The following is a 24,084-nucleotide window of genomic DNA, read 5'->3' on the forward strand; positions in this document are numbered from 1 at the left end:
CAAAGCCATGAATGTCTTTGTTGTGCAAAATAAAAATAGCACGATGACTAAACAAAAGCTCTGTACTGAAATCGAGGGAAAATGTCATTGGACTGCATAGCAAATACCTGCAAGTTCACATCTAAAATATTTGTTCAAATCCAACTTCCGACAGACGAAAAAGATGAAGAACTCAGAAAAAACTAAGGCTTCAAAATGGTGGTATGTGTGTGTGTGTGTGTGTGTGTGTGTGTGTGTGTGTTGGGGGTCACCTGCATGGCTCAATCAGTTAAGCGTCCAACTTCAGCTCAGGTCATGATCTCACGGTTCATGAGTTTGAGCCCCACGTTGGGCTCTGTGCTGACAGCTCAGAGCCTGGAGCCTGCTTCCGATTTTGTGTCTGTCTGTCTCTCTGCCCCTCCCCCGCTCATGCGTGGTCTCTCTCCTTCAAAAATAAACATTAAAAAATGGTGGTGTGTGATTTCAAGCCATCATTTTTAGAGGTGGCATAAGCTAGTGATTAAGCATAGTGAGGAGCATGGACTTTCATTGTGCTCCTTAATTCTCACACTTCAATTTCCCCATCTTTCATTTCTTTCTCTTTCTTTCTTTCTTTCTTTCTTTCTTTCACTTTAGGGAGAGAGAGCATGAGCAGGGGAGAGGAACAGAGGGAGAGAGAAAGAATCCCAAGCAGGCTCCGAGCTGTCAGTGTGGAGCCTGACACAGGGCTTGATCCTGCGGCCCTGGGATCATGATCTGAGCTGAAATGAAGAGTCAGATGCTCAATTGACTGAGCCACTCAGGCGCTCCTCAATTTCCCTATCTTTCAAAAGGACTGATAAGAATAACACCTACTTCATGAGATAGTTAGGTGAGTTAACATGTGTCCCTCACTTTGGACAGCATCAGATGCACAGTAAGTACCATAGCAGTACTTGGAGAAAGCATTCCAAAGAGGAAGGATACCCGGTGTGTTTGAGGAATGGCAAGGAGATTAGTGGGACTTAAGCATAGTGAACAAAGCAGAGAGTGATAGATGAAGTCAGAGAGATAGCAAGGGCCCTGTGTGGGTCATTTCTTCAGTGAAATGAGAATCTGTAATGAACCACTCTGATGGCTGACCTGGGAAGAGACTGTACAAGGGGATGGGGGTGGAATAAGGACACCTGTTGGGAGGCTACAGTCATTGGGAGGCACGAGACAATGGGGACAGTAGTGGAAGCGGTGAGAGGTGGTCTGATTCTAGATACGTTTGGAAAATAGAGCCTATTGGACTGGCTGATGGTTTGGATGTGGGGTATGAGATAAAGAGCCCAAGAGAAAAAAGGATAGTTTCCATGAATGGAGACAGAGAAGCTGTGGGGGGAAGATAAATTGGGAAGATCATGTTATGTGTGAGATATGTTAGATGTCTAAGGGGACATGGGTGTAAAATATACTGTTCTTCCAAGCGAACGCCGATCCTGGCTGATTAAATCAATGCTAGCCTTCCTCTAACATTATGCAATTATATGTGGCCACTGAGTCAAATTTTTTGATGTGGATCCTCACAGGGGCAACATGGATGATGCCGCGGGAAGACCCTAACCTTGATGGCAGGTAGGTTTAAATCCTGCTTCTGCCTCTTATCAGCACTTTCTTCTTAGGTCTATCCTATTAAACTCAATGCACCTTCCATAAGGTTCTTCTTACATCAGGTGTGGATGCGAATACTTTTCTTACAGGCTTGTTGCAGTTTTCAAGCACAGGTAAGGTATGCAGTGTGCCTACTTATGGTATGCTGATAGGGAAATAATTGCCTATCATTTCTTCAAGGTAGATATCCAGATCTTTCCTCTTTCTAGTCTGTTCTGCCTCGTGAATAACTGCCAGCATTTGACAAGAATAGGAGAGATAACTGATAACCAATTTTCGTAAGAAACCCTGAACTAAAATTCCTGAAACTGGTTCATTTGAGAGGACTCTCCCAACAATATCAGTGTAGATTTGGGGTACCTGACCCACCTTTGTGTGCATTCTGAACACTCCAAGCTTTATGGAAGTGGAAAAAGAAGAATGGGGTTTTATAATGCCTAACCCTAAAGTCTGAGACCAACTCCTAAAATGGACAATAACAGTATCTACCAGATACTATTCAGAGCAATTTGTGTTTGATTTTCTCAACTCTCTTTATAACTCGGTGAAAATGGATTTCCAGAGTCTCTCAGTAGGAGATAAAAAGCTTTGTTTATCTCCCATATGCAAAGATTTAGACACATTCATACTCAATGGCTTTCAGTTTGTTGTTGTTTTTTTTTTTTTCCCACCTCCTTCCCACCCACTTGGACAAATACTAGGAGAAAGGGCTGTGAACTGTGTCCTTGGATGGTGTGGAGAGACCAGAACTAGCAATTTTTTGTTTACCTGAGAGCCAGGAACCACTAGGTCCTTGGCCTGCTTAATGATCTGCCTCTCTTGATTAGGTCAGAAGCAGAGCACAGTGATGAGGAAATTACCTTCAGCTTGACCTTTAAGGCCTTGCTGGCGTATTTTGTGTGGGCTTTTCTATTGACATTTCTGACTGCCCCTTTTGCAAACTGAAAAAAAATAACTGGGGGTCAAGAGGAAGAAAGAGTACAGGAGTAGAAGTCAGCCAATGTGAGTAAGATGATGTGAAAAATACTGTGTAAACTAAGAAATGCTATAGGGATGTTGGTTATTGCGAAGGACATTATCTATAATTAAGTATTTAACAATGACCAAGGAGGAGAGAAGTTCTCTCTTATCCTTTTTGCTTGTCTGCAGGGGCTTTTCAGGCAATGTTGTATATCTGGACTGTAATTGATGCACTCAATTCACTCACAAATAAAAATCCCCATGAAAAGAATGACTATTTCTTTTAGACTTCCCCCCAAACTTGTAAGCTTTAAGTTCATAGTACATTCTGTGAACCCGGCAGGAGATCTAGTGGCTGAAATCTTTAACTTAATTAACTTAATTAACTTTAACTCGTAAGACAAATAACAGGATTAAAATGAATAGTAGTATAATAACAAGTACACCTATAATTTGAGCTAGGCACTGGGCAAAGTGTTTTACATTTCATCTTATATAAAGCTCAAACAAATCCATAAAATAGAAAAAGGCATGAGAAAATGGATGAAAAAACTGAGGTTTAGGAAAGTTAAGTACATTTCCCAAGGTCAAACAACTCATAAGTAACAGAGTAGGATTAAGACAAGTTTATCGAACCCCAAAGCCTTCTATATTTCTATAATTTTACCCTCTCCTTTACGTCTACAACTTCATAAGTCTGCAAATAGGCCTGTAATTGCAAAATGTAACAGATTCAAATCTTTAGCAAAAATTTTATAATATAAAATTTTAATATTTTTCTATGAATTATGACTTTATGTTTGCTTTTCACTATTTCTATTTCTCTTGTACTATTTCTCTATTTTACATTTCTCTTTAAAACTATAGGGGAGCATGGGTGGCTCAATCGGTTAAGCATCAGACTTCGGCTCAAGCATGATCTTGAGGTTGGTGGGTTCGAGTCTCACAGAGGGCTCTGTGCTGACAGCTCAGAGCCTGGAGCCTGCTTTGGATTCTGTGTCTCCCTCTCTCTGCCCCTCCCCTGTTCATGCTCTGTCTCTTTCTCAAAAATAAACATTAAAAAAAATAAAAAAAAAAACTGTGTATAGACACACACATCTGTTTGTGATTATGTGTCTGAGCTGTGAGGAATATATGCACCCCCCCCCCGTAGGGTCTCTTTTATTCACATTCTCTATTGAATTCCTCTCTTTCCTACCAATTGGTTTCTCTCTTGAATGGCCAAAATATGAGAGCTAAAGTATATTCTTACTTATTTGTTCATCTAAAGGATTTTTTGCTTTCTCTTCTTTGTTTTTAAATGGCTTTTAAGTAACACTAAATTGACTTTCTTTTACATTTTATGGTCTTACTGGTCTCAGCCTGCGTTTATGGTCTGTTATTCGTGTTTATCAAATGCCTTCCTTTTGATTATAGTCTTTGCTGGGCAGGGAAAGTGCCTTTCCCGTCTTTGTAAGTTCCACAACCTAACACAGAGCTTCTAATAAAAGCGTCTAAACAAAATAAAATGATTAAGAAACTTAAAACCCAGTGCCTGCCAGTGTTTTCACAGCAGTTGATAGGCAAGAAGAGATGTCGGTGAGAATTACAGACCATCTTGCGTAAACAAACTTGATTCTGTCTCCAACCTTGGGGGCAAATTGAGGGTAGGCCCACCAGTCACAGCTGGGTGTGAGGATGGGAGGTGAGGGGGGCACTGAGCTGAAACCACTTTTACCTCCAAGAGTTTGGATCCAGGAGCCGGTCCAACCTATCCTTCAGAAAGCCGGGACGGAAGGACAGAAACGCCAATCGATTCTCTAGGCTCGGCTCTATCCTCCCTCGCCTGGATCCCGCTTCATCTCGGGGACCTTCTGGTAGGGGAATCTGGAGCGGAGCTGGCCAACCGAAAATTGTGCGTGGCACCCGCCACCCGGCTTCTCGGCCGCGCGGACCCAGGAGCAACTCCCACCGCAGCCCCCTCCTCCCCATCCTCAGGTTCCTTCTGCCCGCGGCCCGTCGCGTCCCAGTCGGCTGGGCAGAGGTTCCCCGACACTGCGCCTCCCGGCTCTCTGTGCCTGATTCCCGCACCTACCCCTGAGCAGAGGTTTTCCCCCATTCGGCCCCATCTGGGCGCCCTTGCCCCTCGGTGACTCCCTCAGCGACTCGCCTGGCCACGTGATCGACGAAGCCCACCCTTCTCTCTCCCGGTGACCCAGCTTCAGTTTCCTAATCTGGAGAGTAGGGACAACAGTCTCCACATTTACTCGGAAAATAAGAGGGCGACCAAAAAAACACAAGAGATTCCATGATAACATTTATTACTAATCCTCATTCGGGTTGTTGGCACAGGCACTGCAGCTGCGACGGTCGGGGGGTGGGGGGAAGGCGCGCGTTCCCAGCGGATTGGGAAGGCGGTGGCTTGGAGGGCCCGCCCCGGCTCCACCCTCCCTGCCCCGGGCGCGGCCCGCCCACCCGCACCCTCCTCCGCCTGCTAGCCAGCCGCCGCACGAGCTCCGCGGCCACCCGGAGACCCGCGGCGCGCGGCGACATGGCGGGCGGCCACCGCCTCCTGCTGGAGAACGCGCAGCAAGTGGTGATGGTGTGCGCCCGCGGCGAGCGCTTCCTGGCGCGGGACGCGCTGCACAGCCTGGCCGTGCTGGAGGGCGCCAGCCTGGTGGTGGGCACGTAAGTGGCCGCGCGCTGGGGGGGACCGGCTTGGCCCCCTTTCCCTAACTTGTGCGCTCTGGAGGCAACCGGGGAAAAAAAAGCTTTCCGGCATCCAGAGAGCCATTGCAGGCCTGTCTTTTAGGCACCTGTTGCTACCTACCTTGTGTGACAGCTTCCGGTTGCCGTTTGGTGAAAAAACGCTCTCAAGCTGAACCCCACGCCCTCCCTGCCCCCTATCTCCAGATCTTTGGAATCTGCATCTCTGCGGTGGAGTTCTGGGACTTTAAGTTTTTACAAAACACTCTCCAGCCCTTTGTACACTAAAGCTTGAGCACCACGGAAGACGTTCAGATAGTGATGGTTTGGGGTGATAGGAAGTTAAGATTCAGCTACCAAAAATAGGGGACATTTTCAGTTTTCACTAAGCTTCTGTGCTTCCTGCAATGACGTGAGTAAAAGAACAGCCAAAGTTTGGGAGGGTGAGCCTGCAGTGGGAATGGAGTTTGGATGCCTGTTTGAATTGGAGAGCGCCACGGCATCGCGATTGCGCAAGATGGGCTCGGCTCTTATCTGAGGCTGCTTAGGGTTGTGTAAGAGTCCAGCTTTTAGGGACTGTGTGTTTTATTTTTAATTAACAAAGTGATAAAAAAAAAACAACAACATTCCCAGTGTTATTGCTAAAAATTAGTTAAAAGCATAACAGAACCGCACAGAGGTAGGAATCCAGAGCTAATTGATGGCCGTACTTTATAGAATCCAGAGGCCCTAGTATCTTGCTCTCCTGTGCACAACCCTCTTTCTCACTCACTTCATCACCCAAGATGGCTGCTCCGCCTCTCCTTATGGTGTCCACCTTCCAGATAGTAGGAAATAGGATGAGAAAAAAAATCGTTTTGGTTACAATTTAGTCACATGGGCCACACCCGGCTGATGAGAAACCCATAAATGTAGTCTTCATTCTGGGTGGTCATGTCTTCAGCTAAAATTTAGGAATCTAGCGCTGTGGGGGAAAGGGAACACTGATCTTAGCCAACAACTGGCAATCTCTGTACACATGATTTGGCTTTTTGCCTTGCATGTGGCTAGAGTCTTTTTTTTTTTTTTTCAAAGACACAGATGCAAGTAGGAAATACAACAAATGTTGACTGATACCAAAACACATGGGCAACATAGTTTAAATCATTAGTCAGCTTTTCCACAGTATTTCCCCAAACTTTAGTAATTATTTCTTGATTTTTATTCAGGGATGGGTTTATAAAAGCCATTGGTCGGGCTGATGCTATCCAAACACTGTTTTCTGAAGAAACGTTTGAAGAAAGAATTGACTGTTCTGGGAAATGCATCTTGCCAGGTATTAACCTCTTTTTCAGTAAAGCCCTGCATCCAGTTTTAGTAACATAAAGAAGAGTAGCAGCTTGTTTCAAATAGGGTCTCAAAATAATACTAAAATATAATAGCTACTGTGCATTGAATTTCTACTATTGAATGTCTAAGCTGCTTTACAAACATGTTTTCATCTTGAATCCTTACGACTGCCCTGTAAAGTATCATTATCTATATGTTACACATTAGAAACCTCCAGTTTAGGAATGAAATATCTTACCCAAGATTGCTGGACAGGTAAAGGGCAAGCTGGGAATCAAACATTCATTCACTTCACTTCTTCCCACTCACATGCTAGAGAGAAACCAGCTGTGGTGTGTTTAGGTTCAAAGGCTGTTGGAAGAACTTTACTAGTCTATTTCATATGGGAGGCAGATAGGGCAAACTGCTGTTTCTAATACCAGAATATACTCTAAATTTACAGAGAGTGTGAAACAACACATCTCTAGGCAGAAAAGTGTGTGTGTGTGTGTGTGGGGGATCCTTAGAGATTTCACTGAAGTTTATTTAAATCTTTAATGATTGACAACAAAATCAGTTTGTTAACCATCATCTCCTACATAATGTTCTATGGCTTCATGAAATCATCTGAAGCAAGTTTCACAAATTTTGAGTTCTATACAAAACATAGAGGCTAAAATTTACATTTTAAAAATGTATACTATGTATACCTGATAGAACTTCTACCTTCTGGCTCTTGGGAGTCAGGAACTAAAGTCAGAGTGAAACCTTATGAAAACAAGCAGAAAATAGTAGAACGCAATCTGAATAGAGATTCTTGATTTTAGTCCAATCAGAACTATTTATTAATGAGACTTTTAATCCACAAGGTATTCAAAATATTCTGGAAAGACACACTTTACTGAGTTAGACCTGGATAAACAAACAATCCAAATGATTGCTTTATAGTTTCTCTTCAGTTAAGCTACATTTCTTTTTTTTTTTATTTAAAAAAATTTTTTTTATGTTTATTCATTTTTGAAAGACAGAGACAGAGCACAAGCAGGGTTGGGGCGGAGAGAGAGGGGGACACAGAATCTGAAGCAGGCTCCAGACTCTGAGCTGTCAGCACAGAGCCTGAGGCGGGGCTCGAACCACAGACCGTGAGATCATGACCTGAGCCGAAGTCGGACGCTCAACCGACTGAGCCACCCAGGCGCCCCTACATTTCTTTTTTTGAAGAAAGATTCATATTTCTGATTTCATATTTTTCCTTCTCAAAGTTGGGAGGGATTGTATTCTGTTTTCACACCCACGTTATTCCTTGGTGATACAGTCCTTGGTTTTGCTGAACTAATAGCTATGACATCCTGTTTTAAAACAGGATGCTTAGTGAGCATGGGCTTAGTGGGCAGAAGAAGCTGTGTTTCTTTATTGGATATGTCCTCCATTAGAGGCTTCTAGACCGGCCATGCAGAGAGGCTTCCTTCCTCTTGGTGGAGGAAACCATACAAATTCTTCTTCCTCCATCATCCTCCAAGATGGCTGACCATCACCTGCTTTCCCAAGAGTGGTTCGAGATAGTCTGCCTACTATCTAAGGGCTTTCTATTTCTCAGATTTAAAAATGATTTGATTTATTGGTTACAGGTTTGGTGGATGCACACACACATCCAGTCTGGGCTGGTGAAAGAGTTCACGAGTTTGCAATGAAGGTAACTGCAGTAAATGATGGCACATCAAAATAAGGCACAAATACAGACACGTCTTTTTCTAAAGAGTGGTTAGGCTATCAAGCTTTGCAACAACATATGTCTACATTTCTTTTTAATGGATATTTTTTACTGACCTGGACTATGGAAAATAAATTACAACAAAACTGACTTATAACTGTCCAAATCTTTATACTATGCATAGGGCCAGCAATCTTTAGGTATGATAGTTTTCAAAAAATTTTAGCTGTAGAATCCTTATGTATGTATGTATGTATGTATGTATGTGTGTGTGTTTTTTGTTTGTTTGTTTTAGACTCCTCCTTTTAAAACAGAGCTGGGCTGCCTTTTTCTACTAGTTTCTCCTCTCTTTCACTTCCCCCATTTCACCTCTCCACCCCTACTAGCCTTTGGAGGGGCTCCAGGAAACAGTTTGAAATTCACCATTCATTGGTTCCAACTTGGAAAAATATATTGCTAATCATAAAAAATAAAATAAGTCTTGTATTTTTTTTCCCTGAAAAATGAGACTTATTAAGAAATAGAAGGTGTAGTCTGTGTCACAACTCATTAATTAGCCACGGTCAGCCCTCACATCCCTGGTTGGAGCCATTTTCACATTGTTTCTTTCTAATAGATTTTATTTTTTAGAGAAGTTTTAGGTTCATGGCAAAATTGAGTGGGAGGTACAAAGATTTCCCATATACGTCCTGACCCCATACATGCACAGCCTGCCCCATTATCAACATCCCCCACCAGAGTGGTACCTTTGTTACAATTGATGAGCCTACACTGACGCATCATTATTATGCAGAGTCCATAGTTACTAGTGTTCTCTCATGGCGCTGCATGTTCTATGAGTTTGGACAAATGTGTAATGACACGTAACCACCCTTATAGTATCATACAGAGGGGTTTCACTGCCCTAAAGTTTCTCTGTGCTCTGCCTATTCATCCCTTTCCCCGCCAACCCCTGAGAGCCAATAGTCACTGATCTTTTTACTGTTTCCTTAGTGTTGCCTTTTCCAGAATATCATATAGTTGGAATCATACAGTATGTAGCCTTTTCAGACTGGCTTCTTTCACTTAACAGTATGCATTTAAGGTTCTTCCATCTCTTTTCTTCACATTGGTTTTTAAGTGTACATCCTAACAGCTAAGAAATTTCTTCAGATATTGTGTACCTTCTTCAACACATAAGAGCTGTTTTTGTTTTGTTTCAGTTTTGCTTTTGAGAGAGAGAGAGAGAGAGAGAGAGAGAGAGACAGAACCAGCAGGGAAGGAGCAGAGAGAGAGGGGGACAGAGGATCCAAAGCAGGCTCTGTGCTGACAGCAGTGAGCCTGATGCAGGGATTGAACTCACAAACCGTGAGATCATGACCTGAGCCGAAGTTGGACGCCTAACCGACTGAGCCACCCAGGCGCCCCACACACTAGAGCTGTTTTTAAGACTTCTTTATTAAAGCACAGAATTTCAGAGCCAAAAAAACAATCCTAGAGATTTGCAGTCCAAACATCTCATTACATAGATGGGGAACGTGAGGCCCAGAAAAGGGATGGCTGTTGAGTGAGTTCACCAGCTCGCCATGGCAGAACCCAGATGAAAAACTCTGACAGGGGGATCCCAGGTTGGCATACTTTGTTTGCACCACACTTCTTGCTGCCTAGAGTAACTGGAGCCCAGTGGGATCCCAGGAAGAGCTTCTCTGCTTGAGTCACAGAGGTCAGGCCCCAAACTCTAGTGGCCAGATACTGAGAGGTGGAAACCCCCCTGGGTCTCTTTAGTAGATGTTTGGAATAGCTGCAGTGGGGTTCCCAAATTGTCTAAGCTTTGTTTTCTCATCCATAGATGCTACAGATAGACAGAGTCTTAGCTGGCACACATTGGGGCCAACTGGGTTATTAAAATACTGAAATACTCGTGGGCTGGTTGGTAAATTGTTGCTGCTGCCTGAGATTGGAAGTGCTCCCCACCACATCTCCCATTTCTGCCACCCCAGTCCTTCCTGAGGTACCCATGTTCCTTCGGCCCCCCCATCACCCGGGCAGAGTAGGGGCTTCCACGGCTATGTGTCCCAGCATCCTTTCCCATCTGCCAGTGTCCCTGACATATCAGTTGTTAAATTATTTTGAATATCACCCCTGGAGGTAGGCTCTGTGGACCTGCCTGCAACCTCGTGCCTGTGCCTGGCCTAAGGGTGAGCCCTGTGTTCAGTTGGCAGGAGCCACGTACATGGAAATTCACCAGGCTGGAGGAGGCATCAACTTCACTGTGGAGCACACGCGCCAAGCCTCGGAGGAGGAGCTATTCTGCTCCTTTCAGCAGCGGTTGCAGTGCATGATGAGGGCGGGCACCACACTGGTGGAGTGCAAGAGCGGATACGGCCTCAACCTGGAGACGGAGCTCAAGATGCTGCGTGTGATTGAGCGCGCTCGGCGCCAGGGGCCCATCGGCATCTCGGCCACTTACTGCGGGGCTCACTCAGTGCCAAAGTAACCTCAACCTGGGGCACCCAGCTTTGATTTGGGGCATTGACAACAGAGAAGGAAGGGGGCAGGTGGTGCCTCAGTGGGGATACATTCTCATGGGAGTGGAGGTGAATCCACGCTTTAGTTCTTGCAGAAGAGTCCGGTAGAAGCCATTAGAGAGGTGTTCTGATTCTAATAGACATCTCATGCTGGTGGTTTTAGGAAGGCGATCCCCACCGGACCTATCAGTTTGCTAGTCCCTTAATGATGAAGGAGGAAGACATGTTCAAAACTCTTTCGGTTAACAAAAAGCAATGCCCCCCAACCCTTATAGATCCTTTAAAATGACAGATGCTACTGTAAATAGTTGCCCGTGACAGCATAATCACACATTACAGATTCAGAGAAACACTCTGTAGGAGATAGATCACATCTGTAAGGCAAGAAGACTCAGAATGGTTTTTAATTTTGTTCATCTGTTTACTTGTTTAGCACCAAACATGTTTTCTTGTTGTAAATGTTTTTTTAGCTTTACCTTTATCCAAAAAGTTTCTCCTATATGGGAGAATTATGCCCCTTTCTGCCTTCGTACTTTATCTGTCCTGAAATTTCTAGACCCAAAAGCCTGCAGTTCTAGAACTAAAAGGTCCAAAGAAATCCAGGACTTGACAATTAACAGGGCAAAGTCTTAGTGCAGTTTTGAGTTTTGATAATGTAGATACATAAGTGCCACAGGCTTACAGAAATTATTTGAAAGTTTAATAATTTATATATTTTTACATTTATTCACTTTGTGTATTTGAAAAACAAGTTTAATGTGAATTTTTGGTTTATCATTTTTAATCAGAGAAAATTTAAAAATTAACATTAAATTTATTATTTAAAATTCACAGAACTAATTAAGTTGAAACATAAATACTTAATATTTCCAATGATGCTTTTGTATGTGTTTAGCATTTCTACTTCTGAGGTTATTATTAAAGCTTAAAACTGCACTAAAACTTTTGGGACATCTGTCTACAGAAAATGGATTTTTAATTTTTCCCCAAATGGAACATAAGGTGGATGAAAGGCAGTGTAACATGGTAGAAAAGTCTCAGGCTTTGGAGCCATACCAGACCTGGGTTTGAATCCAGCTTGGCTACTTTCCCACTGGGTGATTTTGAGGGCATCCCTTAACTCTTTTGAGAATTGGTAAAGCAGTGAGAGAACACACTATCTATATGATTGTCTTGAGAATTGGAAACAATATACGTAAGTGCCTGTCTCCTCATGGTCCACCTCTGTCTTCCTACCAAAATGGTTTTTGTGGAACAAGAGACTTTTATGTTCCAAATATAGGGCTAAAGTGTAAAAATTTTTTAAATGTTTTTTTATTCTCTTTTGAGAGACAGAGAGTGAGCAGAGGAGGGGCAGAGAGAGAGGGAGACACAGAATCTGAATCAGGCTCCAGGCTCTGAGCTGTCAGCACAGAGCCCGATAAGGGGCTCGAACCCACAGACTGTGAGATGATGACCTGAGACAAAGTCAGACGCTTAACCAACTAAGCCACCCAGGTACCCCATATAGTGCTAAAGTTTTACGGAATGTTCTCCATCTGCTAATGAGTCTCTGAGGTCTACATCTTGATCCCCAAAGATACATACAGCCTGAGCCTCAGAGTATGCCAAATGACGGCTAAATAGCATGTCCAAAGTTGTGTAGCCAGCAAATAGTAGAGCTCTGTGTCTGTCTGACTTCAGAAGCCCAGCCCTTTCTAATATATAACTATTTCAGAATCTTAGAATTTCAGGGCCTCTCATGATCCTCTTTCCTTGTGGTTCCAAATGGTGAGATAGGAAGCCTTAGGCTGATGCTTCTAGAAATAGTGTGGAAGAAGAAAATGGCAGAGTGATTGCTAGGGCCCAGGTAGGGGGCCCTGCAGGTGCTTGTCAGGGAAGCATCCAGGATGTTCTCTAAGTGTCTTTGAAAAGAGTGTTTAGTTTCTCAGGCAGGGAGCCTTGCTGGCATTCTCAAAGGCAACATGGCTGAACCAGAATGGATGAGCCATTTGAGTCTCTGTGTCCAGGGTCTGTGTGTACAGAAATCTCGTCAATATCCCTGCTATAGCCCAATTGTTAAGACTCCTGAGTTATAGCTTTAATTATTTCTCTATCTTAGGGTCATTTGCCTACAGTTTGTCAGGTTCTTCAAGTGCCAGAAAAGCCTTTCTTCAATTAAAAAAATTGTTTTTCCCATGTGATCTCATTTTCTTCCCTCAGAGGAAAGACTGCTACAGAAGCTGCTGATGAAATCATCAATAACCACCTCCCAAAGCTGAAGGAGCTTGGCAGCCGTGGGGAAATACACGTGGACAATATAGATGTGTTCTGTGAGAAAGGCGTCTTTGATCTCAATTCCACCAGAAGGATTCTTCAAAGTGGAAAAGATCTAGGATTACAGATTAACTTTCATGGGGATGAACTCCATCCTATGAAGGCTGCTGAGGTGTGGTTGACCTTTGGCTTTTCCTTTGTCAAGACTCGTGCGGTGGAAAACTTCCTTAGTTTGTTCAGAGTTAGGAATGGCCTTTCGAAAAGATAGAGAATGGGAGAACTCGTTTGAACAATGCGAGGGCCGGTCTGGTTGAGACTTGGAATCGCTGACCTCTATTAGAAATTTACTTTTTTGCCAGCCATTTACTTTTATTATCACCTGCTGGTGGTATTAGTAGGAAGAGAAGTACCTTTGTGATCTTGTTTATCAAATTCAGAACATAGCTTGGTTGGAACACAAAGCTACACTGGCAGAGTCTACAAAGTTCACATGTGGCTTCCAGGGGTTTTCTGTGGCAGCCTCCAGGTGAATGTTGGTGGAGTGCCCCATTAGTAGTCACCGGATGATTTTCTGATCTGCATGTCTTGCTCAGATTCATTTATTCATGCTTTTAACAAATATTTGAGTGTGTGCCAGGCACTGTCCTAGGCACTGAGAATTCAGCAGTGAATAAAACAGACAAAATTCCCTCAGTTGTGAATCTAGATGTCACTCCTTTAAACCCTGGAGCAAAATAAATAACTGCCGTTGGGGCAAAAATACAGATGTGGATACTCCACATGTGTCTCAACGACAGCACATGTAATGTGATCTCTTAATATCACTTCCAAATCTTGTCCCGTGTTTCCTGCCCAGTGGATGACCCCATTTACCTATGTATTGCCTAAGCCAAAAACTTGGACATCACTTGGTCTCCTCCCCACCTTACCTGTCACATTTCAACCAATCTGCAAAAGCTCCCAGTTTATTTCCTGAATATCTCTCGGTTTACTTCTCTTCACCCTACTGCCTGGTTCAAACCACCATCAGCTCTCAGCTCCCGCAACAGCTTTTCTCCTTGCATCCACACTTCCTGCACTTCAATTCATTCCTTTAATCCATTCCCTACAGTGCATCGTATTTTCCTCTCTGTTGCTGAAAACCCCTGCAAGGCTCACCAGTGCTGGCAGGATGAATCCCAAACTCAGCACATGTAGACTTACCAGGATCCAGCTCTCGCTCACCTCCCATCTTCCCCTTTCTCTGCCCTCTTTACCATGAGCCAACCACAGTAAATAGTTTTAGTATACCTAATACCCCATGCCTCTGGATATGCTTTCTCTAATCTGAGTGTCCTTTGTCTGGCTCACTCTAACTCCCCTCCATGTTTCATCTTAGCTACCACTTCTCTGGGACCCTTCCCAGAGCTCTCCAAAAATGGGTTATAGTCCCTCCGTATGCTTGTCCCACTGTGTTCAAATTGCCTCTGTGATCCCTACTGGACCGTAAACACACTGAGGACTGTACCCACACCTTCACAGCCCTATCCCTGGGGGTTAGCACAATACCTGGCATACAGATGGCCTTTAGAGAGTAAATATTTGTTGAATGTTGAATGAATGTGAACTAGGTGGTCAACAAGATACTCTTGGTCATAGAGAGTGACTGGCCAGTTAAATCAATAGAGGTCAGTATCCAGGATGAACAAATCAAGTTTGGAAAAGTGAAGGTGATTCCAAAGTTGGAAAGAAACTCCCCCTGGGGAGCAAAGTCTGTCTATGGAACATTGGACTCTCCAGAAGCCCAAATCAAAATGTTATTAGACCTGAGCTCCTACTGATGTGGGGCCGGCTCTTTCCTGCCCTGGTGTGGGCATCGCTGCCTCCCTGGGCCATGGTGTAATGTCAAAAATTAGTCTACTTTCCTTGCCTTGGAGTGCTTACCATATCACCTTTCAGACTGGGGCAGTGTGTGTGTGTGTGTGTGTGTGTGTGTGTGTGTGTGTAAGGGGGGGGGATATGTCAAGCTGAGAAGAAACCCACTTTAATGCCATGTTCTCATTATTACTATAAGATTACCTCCTCTTGGTATTCCTCTGACAATCAAGCCCAGACTTTTCACCTGGAGAGACATCAAGCTCAAGTAGATATTCTCGAATTATACATACAATTCCATTTTTAAAGTTTGTTTTCTTAATTGATCTCTTTTCACTGAGTGCAATGCAATCCAATATACCTTTCTTTATGGTGTTTTTATGATGCTAAAAGAATCAGATTTTATTACCAATGTCACTCAATGTTCTATTCTGATCCATAAGATTCATGAAGTTTTCTTTTTTAGCAAATGCCTGAAGAATATCAGTAAGCCCTTATGTTTAAGAATAGTTTTTAAAGTAGCACACTAGCTCATTTTCAAGTGAATGTCCTTGACAAAGCCTTTACCCTTTTGGGGGCTTCTGTTTTCAAGAGGCAGTTGCCAAGAAATTTTCATAATAGAGTGCTGTTTATTTTTGCAGGGAAAACAATGTTCTGGCACTTTGTTGATTATTGTTGTTGGTGGTGAAACCTTTCTCTCTCTGCCCATTCTGCTTAGCTGGGAGCTGAGCTGGGAGCTCAGGCGATCAGTCACCTGGAAGAAGTGAGCGATGAAGGCATCGCTGCCATGGCAACGGCCAGGAGCTCCGCTGTCCTCCTGCCCACCACTGCCTACATGCTGAGGTGAGCTGCTCGTGCAAGCTGTGAGGATGCAGACCGAGATGCCTAAATAGTATTTCATTGCCCTTCCAAATTCCTGAAAAATGCAGATCAGGAAAACTGAGCCCATGGGAGATGCCAATTCTGGAGTCATGTACAGAGATGCATTATTCTGAGGAAAGAGCTTGGACCCAAATGGCGTTTGAGTGGTGGGATTATTGGGAAGAGTGGAGCTTTCTCATTCTTTTTTTCCCTCCTTTTTTGGGATTTTCCAATTAAAAATCATGCATCACTTTTATCATTAGAAAACAATGTAATGGACTTTCTACTTAAAAAAACATGCATAAGATGTTAGAGATATTTAGCAATATTCAGAATCTGAAGAAGCTGTTTTCTAAGAGGATGCAAGTAGGTACCACAATCTTCACAAACCCCGGAGGTGGGAGGAAAGGGGAGATGTCTAAGTATATTTTGTGAAATCTTCCCAGGAATTTTGCTGTTTGCCCTCTATGGATTGAATGCACCTAGCCCATAGTTCATCTTCATAACTGCCGTTTCGGACATTGGACCGTGTCTGGAGGCAGTTTGGGTTGTCATGACTAGGAGGCGCTGCTGGCATCTAGTGAGTAGAGGCCAGGGATGCACCTAAACATCCCCACAGTGCACGGAGCAGCCTCCCACTACAGAGAGTTGTCCTGCCCAAGAATTACCCAGCCACAATATGAACTGTGCTGGGATTGGGACACTCGGCCTTAGCGATTGAAAAGCCAGGCTTTGAGTAACCTTTATAAGAGAGAAGAAAGGAATATTGCAGTGCTTTTCTCAAATACAGTATGATTTATACACATATGTATAATATTATACATTTCTCTTATTATTACTATTCTCTTAATGTAAAGAGTAGACATAATGTAGATTACGACCAGGAAATATCAATCAGTAACCGTCCTTGGTATCTTGGCATTTACAGCAAGTCTCAGCAATCATCAACCGAAGTCATCAATCAATACTTAATCTGGTTAATTTTCCATCAACCAAGGAACACTTTTAACTCACTTTGAATCTCTTAAGATGGAGCGAAACTCTGACACTTGAAGTATGAAGGGCAGCTCAGCAATAAAAGTCAGAGCTTTGTCCCGCTGCCAGAGGGGGCTGCCATCTGTGGTCACCGCAAGATGGGTTGGTCACGCAGTTTGGACAACAGGAAGAATCACAGACAAGGCCACACTTTTCTCTCTGGCTTCTCTGTTCTGGAATTTTTCTGATCTCGCCAACAGGAGCAATTTGCAGGGCTCCCTGCCATGCCCTGAATTCTCCCTCCTTTTTTTCCCCTCTCTATATGCTTATTTATTTTGAGAGAGAGAGAGAGACAGAGAGAGAGAGAGAGAGCACAAGTGGGGGAGGGGGGTGGAGAGAGAGGGGGATGCCATAATTCTCTCTCTTTTTTTCTCTCCAAATGTTTGTTTATTTTTGAGAGAGAGGGAGGGGGTGGGGAGAGAAGGTGCACAAGCGGGATAGGGGCAGAGAGAGATAGAGGCAGAGAGAGATGGGGACAGAGGATCTGAAGCGGGCTCTGTGCTGACAGCAGAGAGCTTGATGTGAGGCTTGAACTCATGAGCCATGAGATCACGAACTGAACCGAGGTCAGACGCTCAACCAACTGAGCCACCCCGGTGCCCCTGCCCTGAATTCTCTTGACTCTCATTTCCAGAGTAACAGTTGCCTTATGCTACTCAAGGACTTGCTGTAATCATTATTTTATGCATCTTTGTGTGTACTGTTTAAATTTATTCCGGATACATTCACCTTAGTTTTTCTGGCACTCCCTTGAGACTTCTACAGCCTCACTTTTGCTTTTTCTTTTTTTCTTTTTTTACCTCCTGAAGTATTTCTGGAAGGGGAGGGGAGGCCATCAGAATGAACCGTGGGGAAATTTTAAGCTCTACCTTTCCTCACCCTTATCTCTGCTTCACCCACCTCCTCTCATATATTATCCTAGTTGAGGAACATTATCCCAGGTCGTCCTGCAAATTGTCAGTCATAGACTGTGAATGTTTCAAGGACCTCAGTCTTGGCCAGTAAAACCTGTAGACTCTCAGCACAACCGATTTTATCTGTCTTCCTCCCCCCGACACTGTGAGCCTGAGTAAATACTAGCGTAGAGTCTGATAGCTCAAGACTGCATCCCTAGGATGACCCGTGCCCCTTAATAAAGTGCCTGCCTGAGAAAGCCCAACCTGACAGGGGAATTAAGTGTTTGTCCCAACAAAACCAGGCGATAGGAAGCTGGACCCCTGGACTTCCTCTTACAGCAGTAACTTTACAAAGCTTGCAATTGTAAATTCTTTCTCTGCTCCTTTTTTTTTTAATTAAAAATTTTTTTTAATCTTTATTTATTTTTGAGAGAGAGAGAGAGAGAGAGAGAGACAGAGCGAGCAGGGAGGAACAGAGAGAGAGGGAGACACAGAATCCAAAGCAGGCTCCAGGCTCCGAGCTGTCAGTACAGAGCCCGACGTGGGGCTCAAACTCACCAACCGTGAGATCATGACTTGAGCCGAAGTCGGACGTTCAACTGACTGAGCCATGCAGGTGCCCCTTTCTCTGCTCCTTTGAGATATAAATCTTCCACCACCCAAGCAGGATTGTCTCCTCAAGGACCTTAGAGCCCTCTCTTCAAAAGGCAAACATTCTGGAAGACAACTCTGTCCCTAGTTCCCAGCCTGGTGGGTACACTGAACCAGCTTACGCCCCTCCCTCTTTTTGTAAAGGTAGTGAAGTTTGTTTCTCCTCCAGAGAACAAACCAGTGCCCGTGAACAAACGCAGATCATACTGGCCCATCTCTCGTGCTTTTAGAAAATTTTCACTTCCCTGACTCTACTCAACTCCCTCTGCCCCTTTTTCCTCCTGATCTCCTCGTTCTTTCTTAAAACACCCAGTTAGCACTGCACAGATCAAAACAGTCCAATCCACATAGGACTCTTTTCCCTTCTGCAATCGTTATTACTGAATACAGTTTGTCTTCAGCATTTTAACTAGTGTTTGGCTCTGTTTATCTCTGACATAACTTTTGTGTCATGTCCTAAAGAATAAATAATATTGTGCCAAGGAGGTCAGGGAGACATATACCCTAGGAAGAAGCACAAATATTTTACATATTAGATTCTTGGGCCTTCAGGATTTTAAAGGGCCACAAAAAATGTTCAAGACCCTTCCCCCCACCCCCTGCACAAGGAGGGAGAGAAATATGAATAAAAAATTGCAAAATTGAAGTTAATAGAAATAACATTTTTTAAAACTTCATTGTTTATATTTGAGAGTCAAAAAAAAGTTTGTTACATTTGAAAACATTTAAGTTGTATTTTTCTTCCTTAGCAGGAATCTCTGGGTGTATATAAAGATTGCCAAAATAGGGGCACCTGGGTGGCTCAGTTTAAGTGCCGCCTCTTGATCTCAGCTCAGGTCACGATCTCAGGGGTTCGTGAATTCGATCCCCATCTAGCGGCTCTGTGCTAACAGCGTGGAGGCTGATTGGGATTCTCTCTCTCTGCCCCTCCCCTGCTTGTATGCATGTGTGCTCCCTCTCTCTCTTTCTTTCTCTCTCTCTCTCTCTCTAAGTGAATAAATAAACATTCAAAAAATTGCCAAAATGAACACTCCCAAATTAAAGAAGTTAAGCATAGCCAAGTCATTTCAAAAGCAGAATGATAAAAGTCAGAAGTCCTAGGCTTCCACATCACCATTAATCACTTAACCTTGAGTTTCTGTTTCTTCTTCCAGAACACAGAGGGGTTGGATATCTTAAGTCTGCTTCCATTCTGAACATCTAGTCTGCAGAAGCCCCACTTCCAGAGACTGACATCTTTTTTTTTTTTTTTTTTTTCTTTTTCCCTCTTGTCTTAGACTGAAGCAACCTCGGGCTAGGAAGATGTTAGATGAAGGGGTAATCGTTGCTCTGGGCAGTGATTTCAACCCTAACGCATATTGCCTTTCAATGGTAATTGTTTTTAATGTGCCTTTCTGAGCAGGGAATCGGTCTTCCACCAAGTGTATAAATAATTTAAAACTAGTTCAGTAGCTGCTAAAATGTTCCAAAGATCTAAAAAATATTTTCCTGTGAAACAAGAAAAAAAGTGTAGACGACAGAATAATTGGATATTTCTGCCCCACATAAATGCCTCCAGGCATAGAGAGGGGAGAGAAAGTTCTACCTGCATAATTTTTTGATTCCGCCTTGGGCGTTGTGGTTTGACAGTAGCTTATTCCTGTGTTGGAGGTTAGCACAAGCTCAAAGAAGTTTTAGTGAGTGAGTGTGGAGGGGAGCTTAGTGGTCTTGAAAAGTTGTGAATAAATACTCCATACGTGGCGGAGGTGGGGGTGGGAAATCTGTATTAATAAAGGGATCTTCTCCAAAGCATAAGAATCTTTACATGTGAATTATAACTTTTCTCATACTAGTTTAGCCAGTTCCTCCTATATATTTAATTTCCATTATTGGTTGTGCTGCGTTGAGAAATGTCCAGGTAGAAGTTGCCATTTTGTTACTTTCCTCTAACACTGTTCTTTCTTGCCTTAGCCAATGGTCATGCATCTGGCCTGTGTGAACATGAGAATGTCCATGCCTGAGGCCTTGGCGGCTGCCACTATCAATGCAGCTTATTCGCTGGGAAAATCTCACACACATGGATCTCTGGAAGTTGGTAAGCAGGGAGATCTCATTATCATCAATTCGTCCAGGTGAGTGCTCTCCCAACTGAACTAGTTTCTTTTATGCCCGTTGTAATATATAGACTGGGATTAAATGCCTTTTCTGCTAATTATTAGCATCAGGCTCTGTGTAGGCTCGGATGCCCCCCAATCTCCTTTATCATCATCCCTTTCTAACCAGAAAGTCTGCCTACAGATCCTAAACCACACAGAGGAGACCAGATTGTCCAGTGTTTTCATCTGTCTTACATCTTTCATAGATCTTCAGGTTTTTGTTCTGTTGACCTGGACTTGGGACTTGTGCCCCCCAGCACAAGTTTTTCTGCTGGAGTTCTGACCGATGCTTGTGCTGGGCACGCATGTCCCAACTCTGGCTCGTCACCCTGGTTCTGATTCATTACCTCTCTGGCGTCTTCTCACTCCTACCAGATCCCCAAAGGCTTAAGTTTTCCTGCCCCTGGTTACTCACCCACAGCCTGCTGCTAATTGGGCCCCCAGTGTGACAACTGAGTCTTAACTTTTCTGTCTTAAAGTTGTTAATCCCATGGCTCCTTGACCCTAGCCAGCCTATTGCAGTCCTTGGACTTCGTGTTCGACAGAAGAAAGAGGCTCTCTAATTCTACTCCTCACTCTCTCTATTGAAAATAATACTGATGTTACTTTTTGTACATCACTTAATAGGATCAAATATGTTAAGATCAAATACTTAAATAACATCATTAAACCGTATTTAAGTCGTAGACCGGTTATCATGTAATCTATTTTTTTAAAAGCCCAAATATCAGTGACAAAGTATGAAGAAATTTTGAGAGAATGTATTTTTAAATTAGCATTTATTGACACAGGGATAATTTTGGCTTGTATACATTAAAGTACGTTTGATTTCTTTCTAGATGGGAGCATTTGATTTACCAGTTTGGAGGCCATCACGAATTAATTGAATATGTTATAGCTAAAGGAAAAGTCATCTACAAAAAATGAAAGATCTAAAAAGAAAGAGAAGACTCTTCGACTGTATAAGTCAATGCAGTTGTAGTAAAAGTTAAAATACCATAGTAATTTACCAGGGTGATGTCAGATATATTTCAGTGCTTTGTTAATCCACTTGAAAAAACCAAGAGATAAATTTATTTTCTTTTAACATGTGTACCTGGACATATAAATAAGTAAATCAATTGGATCATAATCTTATAACATTAAATCATCTCACAGAGATTTGTTACAAATGTTTTGAAGATTAATATGATGGAGTATCACCAAAATGCCTTTGTGGGGAAAGCAGATTGGCAATTAGGTAGACACGGCTTGGAAATCCCATTTTATTTCTGCTTTTCAAGTTTCAGTTTTTAAACTACATTTAGTGAAAATTAGGGGATGGTGAGAAATCCGAGTGATATGCCCCAAACTAAGCACGTGTAGCCTTCTATAATAGGCTAGTCCTTTCCCCACATAGTTTGTCTTTACAGATGTTCTTTGAATGAATTAGTGTCTCCTATGGGAGGGTGTCCCTATATTTCTAATTTCTTCTCAATTCTAACAATAGAGCTGCACAACAGATTTCAAGGCTTGTCATTTTATACATGGGTACAGGGGCCTTCCTCGAAAGGATGCATTTTGACCAAATCCATTAATGCGATTTTTAAAAGTCGTTTTTAAGTTTTTGATTGTTCACATTACAAATGTGTAACAAAATTTTTGTAGCTCTCAATAAATTTTGTAGTCACTATTATTGTTGTTTCCAGCCCTGGAAGTAGATCAGTGGTATTATCTATTGCAGCTATTTGGGAGATGAACAAATTACATAATTACACATAAAGAAATAGTGGATGACTATATAAATCGGTGTTTCTAAAGCCCTATGAGTTTACTTGAAATATTTTAATTTTTTAATTTATTTTAATTTATTTTTTTTATTTAAGAGAGAGTGCACCAGTGCGCATGAGCCGGAGTGGGGCGGGGGGGGGCGGGGCGGAGGAGGAGAGAGAGAATCTCAAGCAGGCTGAGATTCAAGCACCCCTCGAGCACAGGCTCAGTGTGGAGTCTGACACAGGCTCCATCCCACAACCCTGAGATCATGGCTTGAGTTGAAATCAAGAGTCAAATGCTCAACCGACTGAGCCACCCAGGTGCCCCAACTTGAAATCTTTTTAAATGTTTGATCATCCTTATAATCACAACTGCATTATTAAACTTTGTCCTATTTATGAATAAATGATTTGAGAAGTAAATGTTAACCAAATTATCACCCATTTCAGGTTAATAAAGCCTGAATCAATGAGGCTTTACTGTATTCCATATATATTGAACCAAAATACCCCTTGTTGGGAGGTTATGGGTAACATTGCACATTACTGTCGCTCCCTGATAGCATGGGGTCTTTGGAGCATTGTCCTTCATATGCTTGGTGAAGGAGTTTGAGGAGGTGTGGGAGATGGATGGTTGCTGTGGGTGATGCCTCCCCAATGACCAAGCACCTGCTCAGCAGTCGGAGTTTGGGATGCAGGCGATAGATATAAAGGCCAAAACTAAAGACTAGGTGTGTTTAGCACAGAAGTATATCTTTACGCCTATGGAATAAGAAGGAGAAGTGCACCCTATTTTCCCTCTAGGAGGCATTCACTTTAAACAAATAGCATTAATGTCTTTTTAAAATGAAAGAGAAGAGGATACCCACCCAGAACTGCCTTAGTCCTCCCAGGCCAGTGTCCTATAAGCCCTAGCAACTTGGGATCCTGCTAGAAATGAGAACTTTGGCTTCCCTCCAGACCTGCTGAATCAGGATCTGTGTCTTAACCAGCCCCCAGGTTATTTGTACGGTAATTAAGTTCTGAAAAGTACTGCAGTCTAGACCCCTAGCGACACTGGCTTTCACACTGTGCCTCAAAACACAGTTTGCTTTTGCTGTTCCAGGCCTTCCCTCTGCCTGGACTGCTTTCCCTCACTTCTCTATGTGGTAAATCTAGTCCTTCCACACCCCCACCATGCACCCATCCTCCATGATAGATTTAATAGCATTGTGGTTTTAACTGTCTTTCCCTTTAGAATGTTAAGTTAACAGAGGGCAGGGACCTTATCGTGCCCCAGGATCTAGTATGGTGACTGGTTCATAGCAGGTGATCAAGGAATGAATTAATGAACGGCTACACAAACATACTGATAGTCACAGTGAAAGTGACTTATTAAAACATACTAAGTGGACCACCCCAGGAAGGCAGTGATAAGGAAAATGTTCTGTGAATTGGAAAGAACATATGAATTCCTTAAGTTAATGCCAAAGAATGATGCTCATGGAGGAGTAAATTGTAAAAGTAAACCCAAAGAAACAGTTCCATGGTTGGGTGGGGAGCCGGGCTGCCATGTTTACCTTTGGGGGTTGGAAGGATGTTGATGAGAAAGAAAGGCTCCAAGATGGAACATTATGAAGTGTTCAGAAGATAGGTGATGAGCTCTCATACAGCAGAGGGCTTGTGGGGAGCTAGGGCTGGCTCAGATTTCACAGGGCTTTGAATGTCACCTTCACTAGGAGGAACCTCATTCTTAAAGTCAGGAAAAGCCCCTGAAAATCTTTGAACAAGTTAGGACCAGGACAAGAATATTATAGAAAAAATTAATCTGGTTTTAGTGTACATAGTAGGCACTCAAACATTTGTTGTATGCGTGGACTC

The 24,084-nt window shown here is 43.0% G+C and overlaps 2 protein-coding genes across 3 annotated transcripts in view; one reads left to right on the forward strand and one right to left on the reverse strand.

Moving 5' to 3' along the window:
• Positions 1-4,562, reverse strand: part of CCDC38 (coiled-coil domain containing 38) — a 59,079-nt gene extending 54,517 nt beyond the window's left edge. For both annotated transcript variants that reach the window (XM_049626106.1, XM_049626105.1), the window contains exon 1: positions 4,292-4,562. The gene's annotated coding sequence lies outside the window, so the exon portion shown is untranslated. The remainder of the gene's footprint in view (positions 1-4,291) is intronic.
• A 469-nt stretch (positions 4,563-5,031) lies between these two features.
• AMDHD1 (amidohydrolase domain containing 1) lies at positions 5,032-22,139 on the forward strand. Its single transcript, XM_049626108.1, has 9 exons — positions 5,032-5,241; positions 6,468-6,574; positions 8,196-8,260; positions 10,473-10,750; positions 12,988-13,213; positions 15,614-15,738; positions 19,616-19,709; positions 20,289-20,449; positions 21,313-22,139. Exons 1-9 carry the CDS (start codon positions 5,105-5,107, stop codon positions 21,398-21,400), a joined length of 1,281 nt encoding a protein of 426 aa, XP_049482065.1. The 5' UTR covers positions 5,032-5,104; the 3' UTR covers positions 21,401-22,139.
• The last annotated feature ends 1,945 nt before the right edge of the window (positions 22,140-24,084 follow it).

The sequence above is a fragment of the Panthera uncia genome, chromosome B4, assembly GCF_023721935.1.
Source record: "Panthera uncia isolate 11264 chromosome B4, Puncia_PCG_1.0, whole genome shotgun sequence".
NCBI lineage: Eukaryota > Metazoa > Chordata > Mammalia > Carnivora > Felidae > Panthera > Panthera uncia.